The 22,970-nt window shown below is 41.6% G+C and overlaps 2 protein-coding genes across 2 annotated transcripts; one reads left to right on the top strand and one right to left on the bottom strand.

Moving 5' to 3' along the window:
- Positions 1 to 223: 223 nt before the first annotated feature.
- On the bottom strand, positions 224 to 4,890 carry LOC308291699 (glucose-induced degradation protein 8-B homolog). Its single transcript, XM_080733809.1, has 5 exons — positions 4,824 to 4,890; positions 3,814 to 3,944; positions 3,228 to 3,424; positions 2,599 to 2,796; positions 224 to 2,037 (listed from the first exon to the last, which is right to left on the bottom strand). Exons 2-5 carry the CDS (start codon positions 3,929 to 3,931, stop codon positions 1,864 to 1,866), a joined length of 687 nt encoding a protein of 228 aa, XP_080589935.1. The 5' UTR covers positions 3,932 to 3,944; positions 4,824 to 4,890; the 3' UTR covers positions 224 to 1,863.
- A 9,323-nt stretch (positions 4,891 to 14,213) lies between these two features.
- On the top strand, positions 14,214 to 22,717 carry asb14b (ankyrin repeat and SOCS box containing 14b; the record flags this gene model as incomplete). The annotated part of the gene is made up of 11 exons (XM_080732601.1): positions 14,214 to 14,335; positions 14,900 to 14,952; positions 16,116 to 16,250; positions 16,755 to 16,913; positions 17,483 to 17,728; positions 18,704 to 18,875; positions 19,434 to 19,616; positions 20,161 to 20,263; positions 20,538 to 20,786; positions 21,348 to 21,501; positions 22,545 to 22,717. 11 exons carry the CDS (start codon positions 14,214 to 14,216, stop codon positions 22,715 to 22,717), a joined length of 1,749 nt encoding a protein of 582 aa, XP_080588727.1.
- Between the last annotated feature and the right edge of the window lie 253 nt (positions 22,718 to 22,970).

Raw genomic sequence — 22,970 nt, 5'->3', positions numbered from 1 at the left:
TACTACTGTCTGCTACAGGGCAGCATTAGACCTACTACCCCTAGTACCTATGACCCTGGCCTGCCTTTGAGACTAGGGCCTAGTCTCAGTGGAAGACAAGGGAGAACATCTCCAAGATGTGCAGACAGAGCCCGCTTCGAGGACCACTGTGCAATAATAATAAAATACATAAATCAATAAAAAAGACAAAAATGTGATTTGCCCGTTTTGAAAATCATTTTTATTGCAAAATAATATCAGTAAAGCACATCAAAATTTCCAAAAAGAGAGCTACTTATTCCATACATGTAAATAAACCATCTGTATATAACTGTCCTCATCCCATAGCCTGTGTGTGTGTGTGTGTGTGTGTGTGTGTGTGTGTGTGTGTGTGTGTGTGTGTGTGTGTGTGCGCGCGTCTTGCCAGCATTCACATCTTCCAACATCCTCGTGATGTTTCATGTTATTAACAGTATGAATCACAATGTAAACTGAAATGCTGATGAACTTTCTTCATAAAAATGTATGTTCATGGCAGTGCACATTGAAACAGACAAAAAAAACAAGCTCGACAGCCAACTGTACTGCTCTTGGTGTACACAGTAAAACTCCTGGTGCTTATTTGATAGTGTACAAATGCTCTTGAGCGAGAACAAACACCCCTTGTGCACGCTCCAAGATAAATCAACACTCAGGATTTTACAGCGTATACATACATAAAAGTGAGAGCCTAATTTAGGCTTTATTCACAGCTTCCCATGTCAACTTTCCCTGCCACTGGACAGAAAAAAAGGTATTGTGACTGAAATATGCAAAAGAGTAACATCTTTATATCCTAAAAGGTGGTGTACTGTACAGTAAGTGATATTGTTTGACTAAAACAAAAACATTTTGTGTTTGTTTTGTTAAAAGGTTATAGCTCTGTATTCTGATAGTAAACATGTCTAGAGTGTGTGTTCAGTAACCGTGGTCAGCATCTCTGCAACTCTTTACAACACAAAGATCATGCTCATTTGCTTGTTTCATAACTTCTAATATCAATTGTTAATCCTGTATCATCTATGAGTTCTCCCAGTCTGAAAATGTATTTTCTGTTTACTGAAGAGCTGGAACGATGCATGGGCAGACCTGCGTTACTGAACAAACACTCGAATCTATAGCAATGATTACTAAGGAAATATAGATCTTATTTTAATAATACCGGTAATCACTTACACCACCTTTATTACATTACACTTTATCATAAACATAAAACAAATCATAATTGCCACTCAAAAATCCCAATGGTTTGTATTATGTTGCCATTTCAGGGCCGGGTTTGAACATATTCCGAAGGGTGAACAATCCGTTTTGCACATTCTACGTTATCAAAGTATCGCAAAAAAAGGCAACCCTTACAAAAAAAGAAAAGGTTGTACTGTATGAGTCTGTTCGGGGGTATATATATATTTATATATAAATAGATAAATGAAGAAGTGTGTCCATTCCTGTACCACAGAGGTTCTCAAAGTGGGGTCCGGGGTCCGGGGGGGGGGGGGGGGGGGGGTTCCATGGGTCCCCAGCTAAATTAGTTAATAAAGCGACACAATCACTTTATGCACTTGTACGTTGGTTATTCAAAAAGAGCAGATCTACGAGCTTGCAAGCTTGTACGTCTGCTATTTTTAAAAGATAAAAAAGAAAAGAAAAAAAGAAATCTAACATATTTGAGACATTTTGAATAATTCTGATAATCTCGTCTGGGGGTCTCTGGCACAAAACCCTTTTCAGATGGGGGTCCGCGGTCAAATACATATCAATTTTGGTGGGGGGGCGGGGGTGTCCTTGACATGAAAAAAGTTTTGAGAACCAATGCTGTACCAGATGCCCACTCTGGCCTTCCTTTCACTTTGGGTCCTCGATGGTTCCTTTGCTGAGGTCCGTCATTTTGGGGTACTTGACCTTCTTCTGGTCCAGTTCATTCTGAGCCCACAGCAGCAGCTTCAGGAGCTTGGCCAGCTTGGGGGTCGACTCTCTGTTCTCGTAGTCCAGCACTGACTGATTCACTTCACTCCAAACCTGAGGGGGAGAAAAGAATCAGTTCCTGTTAAACATTTTTTAAACATTTTTTAAACGTTTCTTTTTTTTTTTTTTTTTTTTTTAATTCAGTGTCACAACAAAGTGACAATGAATAAAGAAAACAATTAGTTGTTCCCGAAGCACACTTTTAGTCCAGGGGTGGCACGTTACGTTATACTTTGAAAAATTGAAAATATTCTGAATTGGTCAATATCACTTGTAAAGTTATTTGTTTAAAACATCAAGTACTGCTTTACACCTGTAAAACTGAAAGGTTTCTTAGCCAGAGTGTTGAAATCCCAAAATGAAATGAAAGAGCATTACAGTATGCTGTATGCATTCATTTGATGTGTGATAATGTTGCCAATTCACACACACAAAAAAAAAAAAAAAAAACTAAACGTTTAAAATATGGACATAAGAGGTTTCTGCCCGACGGTAACGATAAATTATAATCCGTTATTCTATGGTGTCACACATGGGAAAATAGACGATCTACGCTACAAGCTTAACGGGCTCCTTCGGGAGTACATTAAACAAGGCATTTAGATTTGACCTCACCTTCTGTCTCTGCATCATGTTCAGCAGATCTCCGAAGGGTGACTCCTCAGGATTGTCGAAGGCCAACAGAGCCAGCGTTCTCTCCATCTCTGTCAGACACTCGCGGCTCTCCTCGCCCTGCTCCGCTAGCTGTGACTGGGCGAACTCCAGCGCCGCCTCCGTCTCCCTCAGACGAATCAGCTCGATCAGGTGCTGTTGCTACAGTACAGCAGTGGAAAGCAACTTGATCATTTAGGGCTGCAAGAGTTAATCAGACTAATCAGTTCATGTCCTAGAAAGGACTCGAACCCGGGTCCCTCTGCATCAGAGGCCAGATTTCTACCAAGTTTTGTTTGAACCCCGCCATAAATAAATCACTTCTGCACCTCTAAAATGAGTTCTGGATTGCGGTTTTAAAGTTTAGAAAGGATACATACAGTCACTAAAAGTGGGGTTCTTGGGGGGGGGGGGGTTCCAGGGGTTTAACAGTACATGTGAAAAATATCAATATCACCAACACAAAAAAATAATATATATATATACACCGGTATATATCACAAAACATTTTCAGGTGAAGGGTCCGGCCATGGCCAAATAGGCTACATATCAATGTGGGGGAACTTGTCATGAGAACCACTGCTGTACATTACCTGCAGGTGAAAGTACAGGTAGCGGTTGGTGTCGAGCAGTTCCGGGTGCAGGCTGTTGATGAGTGCGATGGCTTCTTGGATCTGTCCCTTCAGGATCATCTCTCTGATCTTGATTCTTTCATCCAGGGAGTCCAGGTCCACGCTGGGTTCTATCCCAGACTCCATGCAGAACTTCTCAGCCGCTTCCTTGAAGCCCTCTTTTTGTTTATATATATTACATAAAAACTACGTTATAACAGAATCCCAGTGCATACTGCATTTACACCATAAATCTTTTGCCACACTTGAAAATCTTGAAAATGTTGGGCCACGGACACTTTCAAGAATTTCAAGTGTATGCCCTGATCCAGAAAAGGTTATAACAAATAACCTAAATATACAAAGAAATTACTGCCATATTTAATAACCTTATACTTTATAAACAATAGTGGAAATAGCTACAATCTCAAACTCACAACGCATCGCATCGTGAGCATGTAGATCTGCTATTTCTTTTGAAAATGTTTGAAACAATATGAACATCTCATGGGTATCTCAAATAACTGCATTAGATTAGACGATTATGCAATAATTGTGACAGGCCTACCTGTCACCAAGTAGTTCATGATGAGCCTGTTCATGTCAGCTCTCTGGATATGGACATTATTGAGCTTTTCCATCCACTCTTCTTTTGTTATGTCCTCCGGCTTGTCCGCATAACTCATTATGAAAGGTATCCTAGAAAGTACAAAGCTTTATTTAGAAAAATAAATGGGGGTTTGTCTTTGACAAAAATGACAAGTAAATGGTGGAACATTTTGAGTATGTACACGATGCATGTTATGTGTAATCAGACAAATAATGCAAAACTTTACTGATTACCAGTGTAGTGTAACATGTTTTAGTCGACACTGTGTGAGGGAAGATGCATGCGTTATAAGTTATATATTATATATAGGGTAACCATATGTTCTAATACAGGGAGGGACCCTTAACCACATGGTAACACAAATGCCTATGGCTGCATGTCTGAAAAAAAAACAATAGCAATGGCATGCTTCTGCTTCTACCCTACAATTGAATACTGATAACAAATGTAACAGTTGTTGTCGACACTGTGTGTGTTATTAATGTGGGCGATAACGTCCTCAATTAGCCATTTCATAACAGCACACCCAGAAACTCAAATTAGGGGGGACAAAGTGTTTCAGAAGGCAATGACAAGCAACTACTTGACCATTTGAGCATGTAATACCCTGCTTGTCTAAGCAGACAGATGATGATGCACTGTACTGACAACAAATGTAATGTAACAGTGATTTATAGCCGCCACTGAGTGTTATTATTAACGTGATCGTGTCCTCAGCCGGTCATTTCAGACCAACAACACACCGGAAATTCAGTGCGTCGTTGTGTGTTCGAGGCCTGCGACGGAAAAACACAACACTGAAGCCTGCACTTTCCTGATCAAAACAAAGGCTGACAACTCCTGCCCCCCACTCTACGGTATTTACACTCAACACAACACTCTGGCCATCTACTGACTCGACATTCATTCTGTTAACGTGTCTCGACCACGTCGTGGTGTGAGTAGTGCGGTTGGTTTAATCACAGTACCTGAATTTAATGTCTTCTTACTCCTCAGCAGTAGCTAGTAGCTAGCTAGCAGAGAGCTCACACACGGAGATCTCGCGTTGTGTCTTGAGCGACGCAAGCGAGATTTCGTCTTTTTTGCGCTCCTTTGATTGGTCTAAAACGGGCGTGACGTCGTCCTTGTGCCTTGCGTCACGTGAAACACCCAAACGCGTGCCTCCCATTTCTGCTCCGCTACGCCTAGCCCCCCCCCGCACCCGCCTCCCCGCTCCCCCGCTCTGTCCCAGACCACGCCCACTGACTCGCTTCCCTGCGTAGATTGCGTAGCAAGGTCTCCGCCTCTCACAAGCAAGGTCTCCGCCTCCCACGCGGCACACATGCACACATAAACACAGCGCACACGCACACGCACTCCACACAGTAGTAGTAGTGCACGCTCGCACACATACACGCATACTGAACAGAATTCACCATTTCAATGAGGTATGAAGCTCGTTTGTTAAATGTAGGTCTGCAATGTTGGCTATATAATGTAATAGCCTAAGTATATGATTATATTAGCAGTGTTGTAAAGTAACTAAGCGCGTAGACTATATTTACTTCTACTCCACTACATCTCGGATCCAAATATTGTAGCCTACTTATAGGCCTACTACGTTTATTTGAAAACGAGTTACTTTGCAGATATGGTAATATTATAAAACACTTTAGCCCTGTTTTATACATTGGCTATTTGAAAATAGCTTGTAGATCAGGTAAACAGGTAAACATTTTGTAGGCTGCTTTTGGGAGTACTTTTTCCACCACAGATGATCAGAATCATCGATCAGAATTATACAATGTTCTTTAATATATTTCGCTTGCTGCTAAAAAGCTACACTGTTCCATATTGTACTGCTGCTGAAGATATACTGTATATAGTGTACTGTATTTTTTACCTTTTAGCTATTATCTGTACCTATAATGCTGTTTGCACACTGTGACATTGCTGCTAAAAAGCTACACTGTTCCATATTGTACTGCTGCTGAAGATATACTGTATATAGTGTACTGTATTTTTACCTTTTAGCTATTATCTGTACCTACATAATGCTGTTTGCACACTGTGACATTGCTGCTAAAAAGCTACACTGTTCCATATTGTACTGCTGCTGAAGATATATAGGGGAGAGCGGGGTAAACTGAGACACCGGGTAAACTGAGACGCTCCATTTATCTTGGCAATGGAACACATTTGTGGTCATGTGACCATTATATTTTCAAGCCCCTTGAATTTCCCACTTGTCATGAAAAGAGAGACCTGATAGTGCTGTAGAAAACATGCTTTTTTCACAAAAATGTGTTTTTTGCATGTAAAAGTAAAATTTCTTGCTGTCAACATAATCAGCTGTTGTGTCAAAGCAAATTGATGCAGGGAGAACATTTTATATCATACATGTTGATGAACTACCAACTTATAAATCCATGTGATAGATGCTAGCTGAAGATTACCCTGAATTGATAAAAATATACCTTTTCCCAAAATGTGGCTGTGGGGTAAACTGAGACAATTGCTTCGGGGTAAACTGAGACTATATCTCACATTATCCCAACATGAAAGACAGGGAGAAAGCTGTAAAAACCTGATTAAAGGGTGTACCAAACTTTTCTCAGTTGATTCTTATGTATTTTCCCCTGTAGAATCCATTTTTGATATATATTTCTTTGTATTGTGCATAATTAATGAGATAATTAGCATATTTGACTACATTTGACTAAAATGCGAATTATTTCATTAGTTATGCACAATACAACAATATACTTTGCAGAAATAGATTCTACAGGAGAAATTACATTAGAATCAACTAAGGAAAGTTTGGTAAACCCTTCTATACATTTTTTATAGGGTTTTTAGTTTTTTCCTTCTGCCCATGTGTCACATTATTTGACACATGGGTGGAAATGACAGGACAAAGCCTATTAAAAGAATGTCTGCTATGTACATTTTTGTATTGCGCATATTTAACCCGGTTAACCGGGTTTTTGTGTTTTTATGGTAGTTTTAAAGTGAAAAAAGTGAGTGGATCACTTTACCCCGTTGATTTCTCTGGTCTGTCTCAGTTTACCCCGGTCCTGGGGTAAACTGAGACACAAGACCACTTTTTTTAAAACAATCATATTTTCTCTGCCTTTTGTCTTGAATATGTTCTGATAACTTCCATTGTTAGGAAACATCCCAAATTACTGGGAAATGTGTACATTTTTACTGATATATCTTTTAGTTCACCTAGAGGGGAGCAAATGTAAAAAGTGTCTCAGTTTACCCCGCTCTCCCCTAGGCCTACTGTATATAGTGTACTGTATTTTTGCAACTTTGCTGCTACTGCGTCTTTACTGCCACTTCATTTTAAATTGAAATGGACTATTACTAGTTGCACTAACTGCACCTGAATTTTTACTGTGAATTGTACATTAATAAAGTGCATCAACATGGAAGTATTGTCCCATCATTTACTGTGAGTGAGTTCTACATGACTACATGCAATTGATCACAGCACAAAATGTGAGCTGTAATAGCAGTAAAATGACAACATGGCTATAGTAGCCTATAGCATCATTCCCGCCGGATAAAATATCGTTTTAAAATCGAGGATGATAGCGTCATGCAGTTGTGTAAAAAGTAGGCTACCCAAATGTTTAACTTAAGTAAAAGTATCAATGCGATATAGAAATATTCTGTTACAAAGTCCGGAATTAACAATGTGTCTACAGGAAAAAGTATTGGCAACAATATGTAATTACAGTACCAAAAGTAAAAGTACTCATTATGCAGAATGTGTAATGAGCAGAATGTCTACAAGCTCACAATGGGTCGCATCGCGGCCGAAATCGATTATGACTTTAGTGCTTTATAAATAGACTAATAATCAAAATCTAAAAAGTAACTAAAGCGTCATGTTGTCGATAGCAGGACAACAGGACGGCAGTTGTTAATTATCGATGATAGCAGGACAACAGGACGGCAGTTGTTGTTATAGTTAGCTTTATTATTGTTGTTCACAGAGAAGCGCCTCTCTTTCCCATTTTTTATTTTCTTCCGAGTGCTAAATGCGTCGCATCGCGGCCGAAATTGATTATGACAGAAGTAGGCTAATAATAATAATCAAAATCTAAAAAGTTGTCTATAGTAAATAAAGCATCATGTTGTCATCAGTAGGACTTTTTCTTCGTTCCATTTTCTTCCGAGTGTGCGACTGCGTCTGTCTGTGTGTAGAGAAGCTTGCTTACGCAAGCTACGCAGCGAGGCGTCATCTACGCAATTTACGCAGGGAAGCGAGTCAGTGGGCGTGGTCTGGGACAGAGCGGGGGAGCGGGGAGGCGGGTGCGGGGGGGGGGGCTAGGCGTAGCGGAGCAGAAATGGGAGGCACGCCACCCAAACACCCCCCTGGTTTATATTTACTGTTCAGTATTCATATCCGGTCTAGAGCCCGCCTACTGTATCTGGTCATTTCCTCGCACACATACATGTGCTTGAACACCACTTCCGTATCCGCTTTGGACCGGACGTGCAAACTGCAAAGAGAATTGATCCCTGGTATGCTTAGAATCTTGGACGATCTGACCGGAAGTACATGACGTTCACAGATAGGCTTCCCTGATAGGCTATCTTTGCTTGAGCTCAGCAAATAGGGAGGCGTGATGGGGCATGGGGGTGGGGACATGTAGTTTTATTTGATTTTTGATTTTTATAGAAATCTTTATTCATAAGTCATGACATACATACAAGATAAAGCCGACCTAAAACAAAGTCGACCCATACTCGTTTCCCAACGGGTCTGTGGCCTTAAGCTAGATGCAGAATAGACAAAAATCTAATCTTTGCTTCTGGGGGCCCCTGCCCTGGAACAAAATATTTTGCGATGGGGGTCCGTGGCCAAATACATATCATTGTGGGGGTCCTTGACATGACAAAGTTTGAGAAACAATGATAGCAACATAAGTTTTTTAAGGAAAACTGTTAGGATTTAGAAGACATTTTTAGAATGTGCCTATCAGTGGTTAAGGACCCCCAAAATGTGTTTTTGGCCGCAGACCCCCATCTCAAAATATTTTGTTCCACGGATGGACCCCTATCGCAAAATATTTTGTTCCAGGGACCCCCAGAAGCAAAGATTAGATTTCGGTCTATTCTGCATCTAGTTTAAGGCCACAGACCCGTTGGGAAACGAGTTTGGGTCGACTCAATAGTTCCCAGAGGTAATTTCTCCGCCACTAGAGGGCGGAAATGAGTCTTAAACAGTTCTATATTCTGATAGTAATTATTATAAAGAGTGTCTGTTCAGCAACAGGGGTCTCCCCAGCTCTTTAGTAAACAGAACATACAGTTTCAGCCGGGGATAACAATTTGATCCAATCAGGAGAGAGAACTTATACAGCAGGGGTCTTCAACAGGGGGTCCTGGACCCCTAGGGGGAGTTACTATAGGGGGTCCTTCAAATCTTAGTGTGATAGAAACTTTCTTCTCCTTTTTTATATTAAACACTTGAACCCTAGTGTCCTTATTCTGAGAACTTTTTGCCAAAAATAGCAGATTGGCTATTTTTAGCAAAGAGGTTTGGGCTAGAGGGGACTAAGTACAGAGTAAAAGGTCAAGTTTATTAGGTATTGACGGTTCAAGTGGTTAAATATCTGAAAACACAAATTGACATAAATCCAAAATACACAATGATTGTGTTGTCAAACAATGACGCTATATGGAATCTATGAAAAGGTTGTGGGGGTCCCTGCTGCTTCATCTCTCTCTCTCTCAACTAAGGGGTCCCTGGCCTGAAAACGTTGAAGACCCCTGTATTATACAGGATAAACTAGAAGCAGTGCTCTTCTGAGCACAGGTCTCCACCAAGTCAGGTATGTTATTGTGGCCTCCTGGTGACGCTATTAATTGACCAATGTGAAAAGGGTACCATATGTCTTCTTAACAGCCTTTAACAGCAATTGGATGCTGCATTCATGACTTGAGGCATTTTGTTCCAAAAATGTGTTTTACAAAAGTCAACCTGGCATCGCTATAACAGGCCAATGTGAAAACACTCTATACAATGATTACTATCAGACTATAGAACTTTTAACCTTTTAGCAAAAATGTTTTGTTTTATCACACTTACACTACTTTTAATGTTTGGGTTGAAAAGGTCAAAGGTCTAGGTTGAGAACGGATGAGAGGATCTTCATGAAACTTGGTGGGGGTGATCACTGATCAGTGTCCCAAACGACATGATGTGGGGCTCAGAAGTCCAGGACATAATGAAGAGACCAAGATCAAGAGGCGAAACATTCAGCAGAAATAGCTGCAGATCGGCTATGTTGGAGTAATATTATCGGCAATATTTGGTGTAAGTGAAAACAGTCCAGGGGGCCTAGTATAGAGGACTCCAGTCAACCACAGTACAGTATGTTTTAAGTGGTTAAATTAATCGATTTAGATAGATACCTTTATTATCCTAAGGGGGAAAATCAGTAAAGATTTGTCTTTCTCTCTCCGATAGCCGATCTAAAAGCTCACACCGTGTCGCATCAATGTTCTTTTTTAAGTATAAAGTTGTCAAATATGTCAGTAATTTTTTTGTATATTTAACGTATGCATCATATCGCCATGTGCAACTTCAAAGCCTACAAACCAAACAGAAATGTAATTGTCAACGACAAAAACACGATTAAATCATTAATCGCAATTATTTGAGTGACAATTGATCGTCGTGTAAAATGTCATAATCATGACAGCCCTACTGCCTGTGAACATGTAAGTTGTGTGTGCGTGCGTGCGTGCGTGCGTGCGTGCGTGCGTGCGTGCGTGCGTGCGTGCACATGTGTGTGCGTGTGTTTATGTGGGGTAGTGGTGTTATAGTACTCAGTGGGTCAGAGCCAGGTGCTGAATGCCATGGCCCCGTGACCACTCATTTATAGCAGGCCAGATATAAATAGACATAGTTTGGGAGCTGAAGAGCCCACAGTGAAGCCACACAGCCCACTGACCGTATAGGTAAACACCAAAATAAAGTCAATTCAAAAGTCCACAGAGAAAATAGATGCAAACAGTGTCGTGCACGAAGATATAGGCTATTTTTTTTTCTATTAAGAGCGTCAAAATATGTAAGTATATTGTTTTGTACTTTTGAGAATGGTTAATTGGTTATAGTGGCTGTTGAATTTCATTATACTCATGTAGAGCACGTACTGTGCAACTCTATGACAACGTGGAGTTTAAATGTGCAGCAAGCAGTAGGGCTGTCACGATTATGACATTTTACATGACGATTAATTGTTGTGTTTTTGTCATTGACAATTTGCATTTCTGTTTGGCTTGTAGGCTTTGAAGTTGAACGTGGCAGATATGACACATAACCTAAATATACAAAGAAATTACTGACATATTTGACAACTTTATAGGCTCAGTTGTGAGCTTGTAGATCTGCTTTTTCCACTATTTTTAAAAAAAAATTGAAAATATATTAACATTTTCAACATGTAAATGATTATGACGATTATGACAAAATAATTGCGATGAGACAATTATGTAATAATTGTGACTGGCCTAAGCACATGTACTCAAGTACTGTTCTAAAGTACAATTCTGAGGTATTTTCCCACTTTCTTCAGTATTTATCGATTGCTTCTACACCACTATATCTCAGAGGAATATATATCTTTACCACTTTGTAGATGTTTTTTCTGCACAATGTGTACTTGATGACTTGAATGATACTTCTGTAGGCTAATTTACTCAAGTACATTTTGAAAACGGGACTTCTACATTTAACCTTTTTGTATTGATACTTTTGCTTAAAGGGGCACTCCACCACTTTTCAACCTATGTTCATATAATTGGTCCTCACTCAAAAATAGCTTTTATTTTTTATTTTTTATTTTTTTCCTCAGAGGAGGGCTGTGGGCTGGTCAGAAGCCATAGTCTTGTGACATCATCGATTACCAATCCAGCTTATAGAAACTGCAGGCTTTCTATTCCTGAAAAGTTGCAATTTTAAAGTGGAAGCCATTGTTCCCCCGATAATAAAAATCTAAATATTTTTTTCAAAAATATTGATTAATTTTTTTTTTGGGAAAATGATGATGTCACAAGACGATGGATTCTGAACTTCCCACAGCTCTCCAAGGAGACTTGGACTGAGTAGAAAAAAATGGTGATATTTTATCATGAACATTAGTGAGGACCTATTATATGAAGACAGGTTGAAAATTGGTGAACTACTCCTTTAAGTAAAACATGTGGGTACTATGTCTGTCACTGGCAGCAGGTGATATTATCTTTCTGAAATAAGGGATTGCAAACAACAGGGTGCTGTTCAGTAAAAGGGTTCTTTCTCCCTGTCTCTACAGTGCAGTTTCAGGTAGGGATACCAATTTCACCCTATCAGGAGAGAGAACTCATACAGGCTACGCATGCCTGCACACAAAGTAGTGTGCAGGCGAAACTGGAACTGCATGGGACTAGGGATGGGACGATAAGCAATATTATCGTTTATCGTCTTAAGAAACACTCAAAATAATCGTATTGTGGATATTTAATTTATCGTGAAATCGTCCTCCGTCATGCACTGGGATCAATTCACCTTTTATTTACCGAGCTGCATATCCGGTTCCATTTAAACCCTCTATTGGTAAAATGTACTTATAATATACATACTTGATACAGTCTTTTTTTCACTCTGTACCAAATCTCTTTGCTACGGAGCCAATCTGCTATTTTTTTGGCAAATGTTCCACCCCAGGATAATGGATGTTGGGGATATTTTGATTATCGCAAAAATATTGTAAATTACGATTTCTTTGGTCACAATAATCGTGATATGAAATTTTCATATCGTCCCATCTCTACTTGGGACACTATCAAATTGAAGCTGATAAATGGGTACTCTCTCCTGATTGAGTGAAATTGACAACCCACCTTAAAAAAATATTTTCTGTTTATTAAAGAAACAGGGAGACCGCTGCTACGGTCAGAAATTATAGAGCTTTAACTTTGTAACAATAGTTTTTTTGGTTGTTTTAATCCAAAAATGTCACACACACGCACGCACGCACGCACACACACACACACACTACCTTTAATGTATTACACTCTTTTTCTGCTGTACTTGGAATACATTTCAATCAATACCAAGGCTATTCATCCTGTAACATAAGTATGATGGAGGCTGTCTTTGGTTTAGTCATGCTTCTGGCAGAGATGTTTCAAGGCTCTGCAAGACACTGTTTTAATGCTCCCAACAATATTTATTTAATGAGTGGTAAAAGACGCAAGATATTCAGGGCTGTATTTTGATTGGCTTCTGCTCTGCACCAGAGCAGGGAGAGGAGAGGCTAGAAAGGGAGGGGAGGGAGGGGTCGGTTTGACAAGTAAGGGTGCCTGTGAGGTCAAAACAGTGGTTTGGTTGGTCTCAGGACGTTGTGTAAACACAATCCAATAAAAAAATACTAACTTTGAAGCTGAAGAAATAACCGCACTAGTATAAAGGCTATACACTCTGTTAGTTATGAGAGGGCCGCGAAATCTAGCAACAGGGGCAGCCGAAATCTAGCAACAGGGGCAGCTATGAAAAAAATGGACTAAAGCAGGTATACAGGGGTATGATAAAAGACAGATTTAACCCTATATGTGTTTTGGTCTGGATGACTCCTTTAAAGGAGTAGTTCACCCTCAAAATGACTTTTCTTCTATCGATTAGTCACGCCATGGAGAGTTCAATATTTTTTGGGAATATTTGTCACATTCCTAAGACTGGGTGAGAATCAATGGGGGTACATTTACTTGACCCTTAACCAGTGAGGGCATCTGCCTCATGGACCAAAACTGGGAGAAGGTTCCACAGTTGAGGTGCCTGTTATTTATATGTTCTACTCACTGTTCTATACTCTTAGATATTCTTGGAACCACAAGCACAACACAAGTACATGCTGGTCTGGGAGCACACTTGTGTTCTAGCAGGCTTATAGGGCACAGGGTCAAGGAGTTTCTTCTGCTTGTGGTTTCCGCCTAGACCGGATCAAACAGCCGGTTGTAAACAAATACCAGGCTTTCGCCCGAGAAAGCCTGGTGACACGAGGTTAGGAGCCAGGCCACTGAGGCCAGAGAGGCCCTTTAAAGTGAGATATGATCTTTCTAGGGTGCCGTGACACAAGTCCAGGGGTGCCACAGAATTATTTGATAATATTTGGAATTGATCAATATCACTTCAGTTTAAACACTTAGACCCTCTTAGTAAAACGAACAAGTTAAACTGTCTCTCTCTGTGTGTGTGTGTGTGTGTGTGTGTGTGTGTGTGTGTGTGTGTGTGTGTGTGTGTGTGTGTGTGTGTGTGTGTGTGTGTGTGTGTGCGTGTGTGCGTGTGTGTGCATTGCCCCTTGCCAGAGTACCAGATGAACACAGAAACAGAGGAGGACTTGTGTCAGTCAGAGGACTCAGATGAAGATGAGGCAACGCAATACATCATTCAACAGAGTCTCATTCAGTATCGCAAACTCAAAGGGTTGAATCCCAGGTGAAATTCTCATTTTCCTAATGATAAAACAATACCTCCAGGCACGTGCACACATAGACATCAAAGGGGGCTTGAGCCCCTGCCCTTTTATCCGTCTGTCAAAAGTGCCCCCTCCAGACCATGAATGCAGTTTTCACTATGGTGAAAGAAATGCAAATGCCCTCTTTCCATGCCATACCCGAAGGCAGCGTTCAAGAGAATTGCCTCGTCCAAACTCTCCTGAACTTGAATGCAGCATCTTATGTTGAAAGAATTGCCCTCTCTGTGTAGAAATCCATGCCGTTACACAACATCTCCTGTATTCACTTGATTGTGCTTAGTTCAGTGTGGTATCAAGCACCGAAAATAGCCGACCTCCAAGCTCACAACGTGTCGCAGTGCAACGCATTGTTAGCTATTTTCGCCCCTGCCTATTTTCGATATGAATACCTCCTTCTAAGCTTATGCTTAGAAGGAGGTCCCCCCCCACCAATATTGATTATTGATTATCTTTTTTCAATCGAATTAGATTAGTTCAATGAACTTTTGCACCCCTAATGCTCAGTACTATTTTTTTTCCCACAGCGATCTACAGGTCAGCGAAGACCCAGATGAGATTTTCACCTCAATTAAGGAGGGTGAGTGGCAGTCATTCTCCAGCCTTTTCCCAGTCTCTCTGGGGGTTCCATTATTACACAACACTCCCATCCTCACCTCACCCCCATCAGTGGTTGACAGGAACAGGAAGTGCATTTACCTGAGTATGTTACTTAAAGGATAGTCTTGCGTAGCCAGACAACTATTCCACAATCTCTGAATGCTATATAGAGTCTGGAACAGCAGCTCCCGAACGGCGAGTAATGGAAACCGGCATTACAGTTCAAGAAAATATATTTTAAAATGTCATTTCTGCTAAGCAACAAGCTAAACATGCTTATATGATTTTTATTTATATAATGATAAATGTGTGCGATGTGAGACGGAACCGGAAGTGACGAGGAGGCTTCACTTCCGCTTTAACCGGTACTCATCGTTCTTCTTTCGATGCACCAGACTGGCTTCGCGAGACTACTTAAAGGACGACTTCACCACTTTTCAACCTATCTCCATATAATTGGTCCTCCTCACTAATGTTTATGATAAAATAGCATATTTTTTTCCTACTTTTTCTCAGAGGAGGGCTGTGGGTAGGTCAGAAGCCCATCATCTTGTGACATCATCGATGGGGAATCCAAGCTAATAGAAAATGCAGGCTTTCTATTCCTGAAAAGATGCAATGTTAAAGTGGAAGCCATTGTTCTTGAGATAATAAAAATCTAAATATTTTTTTCAAAAGAAAATCTGTCAAACAATGATGTCACAAGATGATCGGTTTCTGAACTTCCCACAGCTCTCCTAACTAAGAGACTTGGACCGGGTAGAAAAACATTATGCTATTTTATTATGAACATTAGTGAGGACCTATTATATGAAGATAGGTTGAAAAGTGGCAAAATCGTCCTTTAAGTAAAAGTTTTGAGTATCTGTAGCCTACTTTACATATTTTATTTGACTTTCACTCCAGTTCATTTCAATACCAAATATTGTTGTTTTGACATAACTACATTTCTAGGGATTACAAAAAAGATTTATGTATTAACTAATTAAGTACTATTCAAAAAATGTGAAGATAGTCAATCTACACACTCATAACACGTCAGCTCCTGTATACTTTTGAATATGTAAGTATTAACTGTCGACTATAGTTTGACTCAAGTACTGGAGTTGCGTATTTTTTGTCCCCCCCCCCCCCCCCCTATAGGTGACGAGGATGCTCTGACCAGATTGCTTCATGTGCAGCCAGAGACTCTGTCCAGGGTGGATGAAAGAGGCTGGGTCCCTCTGCATGAGGCCGCAGTACAGAAGCATAGAAATATACTGGAGATTATCTTCTCAGGTAAGGCAAGGAAAGACATGACAGATATTTGGTGCATACATACATGGACATTGTATTTGAACACGGACAAACCCACACTTTGACACAAACACAGAGAATACAATATACACATTTATGGATCAAGTGTATCCATACAATCAATTATTATAACCCTAACCCAACCCAGATTTAACTCTAAACTAGTAAGACTCCCTAATCGGGAGATAAGCGACCGTCAGGGTCACATGTATATCCATGTTGATGACATGACTCTAGAAATACTGTGTACTGCTTTGCGTGATTTAAGGGCAAAATGTGTAGGAGCATAAAAAAAATATGTGTTTTGCAAGAATCGGCCTCATGGTAGCGCTAGAAGAGGGGCATGTGAGAAATTAGTTTGTGGTTTGGCAGCCAAGGAGTGTGTGTGCAAAGTTTGGCATGGATCTTCCTATGCAACCTTCTAATACATTCTTCCATCTTCAGTCAATCAATTCCATTCACACGTTTGAACCGTTCTGGCTCCAGCGTCGCCGCTGGGTTCGTTCCAGTGTCGCAGCCTGAAGGGAGAGACGCCGCTGTTCCTGGCCGTCCTCCACGGCCTCCGGGAGAACGCCACCTTTCTGCTGCAGAACGGCGCCGACCCAGACCTCCAAAACGACGAGCAGGACTCTCCGTTGGTGGCAGGTCGTCATCCACACCACACTCCATTGTTTTTGATTAGAAAGAAATACCTGAAAATGTCTTCTAAGTCCTAATGGTTTTCTGAAAATGGGATGTTCTTTTTATCTGTGATGCTCAAAGGTTTTAATGCCAAGGACCCCTAGAATAATATGTATGGCCGCCGACCCCCATCTCGAAATGTTATGTATCAGGGTTCAAGGTCAACTCTGGCATTGAGGGCCTTTGGAGGTTAAAAGACCTGGCAGTGAAAGAGTTAAATGTTATAGTATTTCTTCTTTTCACCCCCCTTTTTTCCCACTTCCAATTTCACGTTGTGTCCTTGTAGATCTGCTTTCTTTTTAAAATCTCTGTCTTTGCAACAAAACAAAAAAGGGGAGGGTGGATGTCAACATTCCAATACAGAAATAAATGCATATGGATATGGATATTGATATTATGAAGGAAACATCCTAAAGGTTCATTCCCACTGTACGCGATAAAGATAACAATAACGATACGTCGGCATTCACATCAATCGCACCCATTGGGAAACATCCTTAGTAATGTGTGTGGCTGCCATGCTCTCTCAACAGCCATTCTAAATGACCAGTATGACTTGGCCACGCTGCTGCTTCGCTACCGTGCCAAAGTGGACCAGACGGGACCGCTGCAGCGCACCGCTCTGCACGAGGCAGCCTTCCTGGGACTGGACAACTTTGTGTACCTGCTCTTGGAGTCCGGTGCCAATCCAAACGCCCGGGACTCCAGGATGAAAACTCCACTGTCCTTGGCTGCACAGAATGGACATCTGAGCGTAGTAGAGATCCTCTTACAGAAAGGTTTTGCAACCCATTTTTCACCCGGTGTCAATTATCTAATGTAATCCTGGGCGCTACACTCCCTCTGCCAACCTGGGGACTGACCTCATGCTTCCTTCTGTGCATGAGGAGTCCAAGTCGCTTCTTTTCACCTGACAGGAGGGAGTTTCCTCGGTTGGACGTAGCACGTGGAAGGAACACATTATTCCAACCAGTTCTTACCCCTCCATCAGGCGCCCCGGCTGGCCAGGGGAGGCGCCAGCCGGGGCGCCTGATGGAGGGAAAAGAACCCAAACACCTCAAACTCATTGATCAGTGTAACAAAACAAAAGGTATCTTGTTTTAAGTTGTTTACAACACAACCTGGCCTGTTGGGCCTGGTGGCCCTCCAGACTAACAATAGAGATGCTAAATGGTTTCACACGATGATGCCGTAGACGATTGCATCAACTCACACATATGTAAATTGCATTTGAACAGAGACTAACCTTGAAGAGTGCAGGGAGTGCCAGCTAATTGGACTATAATTTAGACTTGCCTAAACTTTAAAAAAAAATTGCAAAAAGGAAACACGTCAACATATGAATATGAGACATGGTGGGAGCGGACATTAATTGGCAATAGATATTGAGTGCTGGCGAGTATAATTGCATGTAAACTTACATTTGAAAACTTACCAAAGGAAACTTTTAGTATTGCTACATTGCAGTATTGATACTTTCACTTAAGTAAAAAAAAAATATATATGTATACAGTATATACAGTATATATATATATATATATATATATACACACACAAATACATAACGCCCGGGATTCGAACTCGCGTCAAAGTCCAATATATTAACCATTGACTCAAAGGGATATCCCTATGGACAAGACTTTTTGGCCATCAGGCTGAGGCACTCTGCTATATATACAGTATATACGTTTTCCACCACTGACACTGGTGGCGATGTATTGTTCATGTCCTGTATGTCCTGTATGTATGTGTAGGAGCCAGCGTGCTGTGTGAGTCAGAGGAGTACGGCACCGTCTTGTTCGATGCGGCTCTGTCGGGAAACCCAGACGTCATCGCCGTGCTACTGGAGCACGGCGCCGATGCCAATGTGCCCATCCACGGCGGGCACCTGCCCATTCACCGCGCCGCCTACCACGGACACATCCTGTGAGCAATGCATGCACTGTTAGTGTCTGCTTCCACATCCATTCCTCCCTGTATGTCATCAGGGGTGTCGCACCAAATTCTGGGCCCTGGGCACAAAGATTCACTGCGGGCCCCCCATAAATGTTCTTCATAGGGGGAGGGGTTTTAACCCATTTAGACTGGGAACGTATATATGCATTATTTTGTGCTTTAGCTATTGAAAAATAGCAGATATACAAGCTCGCAACGCACACTGCGAACTTGTAGATCTGCTATTTTTGAAAAATCTTGTTTTTTTTTTGTTTCTATGTCAGTGGTGCTCAAACTTTTTCATGTAAAGGACCCCCAAAATGATATGTATTTTTTTGTTTAAAAGATACATACAAAGATTTGCACACATTTTCACAACCTTTCAAAAATAGCAGTGAGTGCCGCGCTGCGAGCTTGTATATCTGCTATATTTCAATAGCTAAAGTATCAAATAATTAATTAATTAGTAACTCAGTACCACTTTTCCCCCCCTTGTGACGCCCCTGGTAAATGCACTTAATAATTTTACATCTGCCGACCTGCCGACAGAGCGCTGGAACATCTGATCCCGGTGACGAAGGCGGAGGCGGTGAAGGAGAGCGGGATGAGTCCTCTGCACTCGGCGGCTGCAGGGGGCCACGCACACTGTATGGAGATGCTCCTCCAGGCTGGCTACGACCCTAACCTCATGCTGCACCCCAGGATACGACGCAACTACCACGACGACCGCAGGTCAGGGTGTAAAACTAAATATAAAAACTAATAAAAACTAAGCTATGATGATTACAAATTAGACTAAATATACTGACAATAAAAACTAGACTAAAATGTTGGGGGGGGGACTAGTGGAGAAGAGATCCAGTAGAAGAAAAGAGACAAGTCATTTTATGTTTGGTTGGCTCCGAAAATAGTAGATCTACAAGCTCACAATGCGTCGCAGCGCAACACGTCGTAAGCTTGTAGATCTGCTATTTTCACCATGCTACCAAGTGTAAAATCAGGCATTAAGATCCAATCAAGGCCCGCCAACATGCATTTTTGGTTGACAAAATCAACTGTATATTTACTCATACTGTATGATATTTAGTTTGTAGAATACCCATTTCAGAATCATTTATGTTATTGGGCTGTAATTATTTCACCATGTAAGCCCTATTTTATGCTTTAGGTGATCTATAAGCTCACCACTATACACTATTCAGTACCTCAAAACTGTACTCAAGCACAGTACTTGTAGTAAAATGTACTTACCGGTATTTACTTTCCACCACTCCAGGTCTGCTCTCTATTTCGCGGTGACCAACAATGACATGCAGTGTACGCGCTTGCTGTTGGAAGCCGGGGCCATGGTGAACCAGGACCCCATTAACTGTCTACAGGTAAGTAAATAAGTAAGTCAGAAGCCTATCTCCTGATTTATTGATCGATTGATAGACAGACACTCAGACAGACACTATTTTGTTCTGTTCTGTTTTGCTCCTGTTGCAATACATTCATACAGATTGTCAATAAAAAGAAACATGGTGAACATATACATTTACATCAAAAGAAATTTGAATTCAGTAAAAAACTAGTTATAAGTTATAAGAAGTTAAAAATGCTAAATAGAATATAGCTCACAATGACTCTGTGACTGTATCACGTGTCTTGCAGGTGGCTCTGAGACAGGGCAACTACGAGTTTATCAACGTCCTGCTCAAGTTCGGCGCCAACGTCAACTACTACTCTCGGGTGAACACCACCCACTTCCCCTCGGCGCTGCAGTACGCGCTGAGGGACGAGGTGATGCTGAGGATCATCCTGAACAACGGCTATGACGCGCGGCGATGCTTCGAGTGTCCCTACGGAGACGGTTCCCACGACTACGGGTCTTGGACCACGACAGTCATCAAGGACATGGTGGTGAGTGGAGCAGTGGTCGGACATGTGACCCCTCACTGATTTGCTATGGGCATAAACGGCCCCTCTCTGATTGGCTATGGGCATAAAGTTTAAACACAGATATACACACACCCACACACACACAGATATTTGGCTAATTTATAGATAGAAGATATATTATTAAGTTTAAACAAAAAATAAATAAATTCCAATTCCAACATTTTTCTAAGGTATTTCATAAATAAAATGAAAAGGGGCGCGGTGGTGCAGTCGGTAGCGCTGTCGCCTCACAGCTAGAATGTCCTGGTTTCGGTTCCCACCTGAAACGCTGTTGGTGTGTTGGCATCAGTGCCCATACCCTAGGGTGGGGTTGGACGTTCTCCCTGTGTGCCCCAGGGTAGGTACTAGAGTTCTCAAATTCTGCCCGAATCCGACCCGACATTTAGGATAGGGCCTAAAATGTATGCTAATTAGTCGGGCCGGGTAGGGCACATTTTGATACCAATACGTATTTTACCCAATTCCTTTCATACGTTCATGTTTTCCTCCGCTGCCTGGCCGTCCCTGGCTGTTCCCCTGCAGTTCTGTGAGGTGATCACGGTGCACTGGCTCAAGCACCTGTCTGGTCAGGTGGTGCGCATCATGCTGGACTACACCGACCACGTCACCTTCTGCACCAAGCTCAAGGACACGCTGCAGGAGCAGCCTCAGTGGGAGGACATCTGTCACATCCAGAGTGAGACACCTGACTCTACACCAGTGTTAATGTTGACACAGGCCCGGCGGCATGACTCAAAGGGGGCCGTGAGCTTAAAGGGGCACTCCACCACTTTTCAACCTATGTTCATATAATTGGTCCTCACTCAAAAATAGCTTTTTTTTTCCTTTTTTCTTTTTTCTCAGAGGAGGGCTGTGGGCAGGTCAGAAACCCATCGTCTTGTGACATCATCGATTGCCAATCCAGCTTATAGAAACTGCAGGCTTTCTATTCCTGAAAAGTTGCAATTTTAAAGTGGAAGCCATTGTTCTCGTGATAATAAAAATCTAAATATTTTTTTCAAAAATATTGATTACATTTTTTTGGGGGAAAATGATGATGTCACAAGACGATGGATTCTGAACTTCCCACAGCTCTCCTAGGAGACTTGGACTGAGTAGAAAAAAATTATTAATATAATATTATTAATATTTTATCATGAACATTAGTGAGGACCTATTATATGAAGACAGGTTGAAAAGTGGTGAACTACTCCTTTAAGTGAAGGTTGCGACCATATGCAAATGTGTGTTTCAAGCAAGTCGCCTTTGTTTTAGAGTATTTGCAATTCGGTAAAACCGGTTTCACGGATGTGCGGGGAGGGGCAAGGTGGTCCACGCGAGGCCCCTCCGTGCCGCCGGGCCTGTATTGACAGCAACTGTACTTTGGCGCCCTTGATGGCGCCGCAATTCCTGATTTTACACTTGGTTGCATGCTGAAAATAGTGGATCTGCAAGAGCTTGTAGATCTGCTATTTTCAGAGCATTTTAGTTTAGTCAAATTTTATTTGTTGACAAAATTGTATTTTGTGTATAGTCATGAGTAGCTGGATGATCATAGCCTCGCATAGCCTGACAATATCACTGCATGGATAATTAGTCTGAGATTTTCGGCAATTGATACATGATCTGGTGACATATAATTCAGTGAATGGGCTAAAACTGGGAAGGGAAAAAAATTATAGCCTGGAAACCAAACGAATGTATGAATGAATGACTTGTACACTCACGACTGCCTTTCAGGAAACACGCGCAGCCTGAAGCACCTGTGTCGCCTGCAGATACGACAGCACCTGAACCGCCTGCGGCTGCGGGCGCCCACGTTCATCAACTACCTCCCTCTCCCACCCCGGCTGAAAGATTACCTACGATACAAAGAGTACGATATCTACAGCAGGGGTATAGTCAGCCCATAGCCAGGGAAAACACGTTGTCACGACCCCTCTCTGTGATAGGGTGCACTTGACACTATCTAAATGTACCTGCTTAGTCCCTCATTAAGGATTCTCATTGTCTGGGATATTATTATTGTCTTATACACAGGGTCTGATTTGCAACGACACTCGGGTCAAAATTCTAAATGTCACGATTTTTCAAAAATATCAGATCTACAAGCTCGCAGCGCGGCACTTGGTGCCGCGCGCGCTGTGAGCTTGTATATCTGCTATT

Source organism: Nannobrachium achirus, assembly GCF_963921795.1.
Source record: "Nannobrachium achirus genome assembly, chromosome: 9".
NCBI classification, from domain to species: Eukaryota; Metazoa; Chordata; class Actinopteri; order Myctophiformes; family Myctophidae; genus Nannobrachium; species Nannobrachium achirus.
This window is presented reverse-complemented; position numbering and strand designations above follow the sequence as displayed.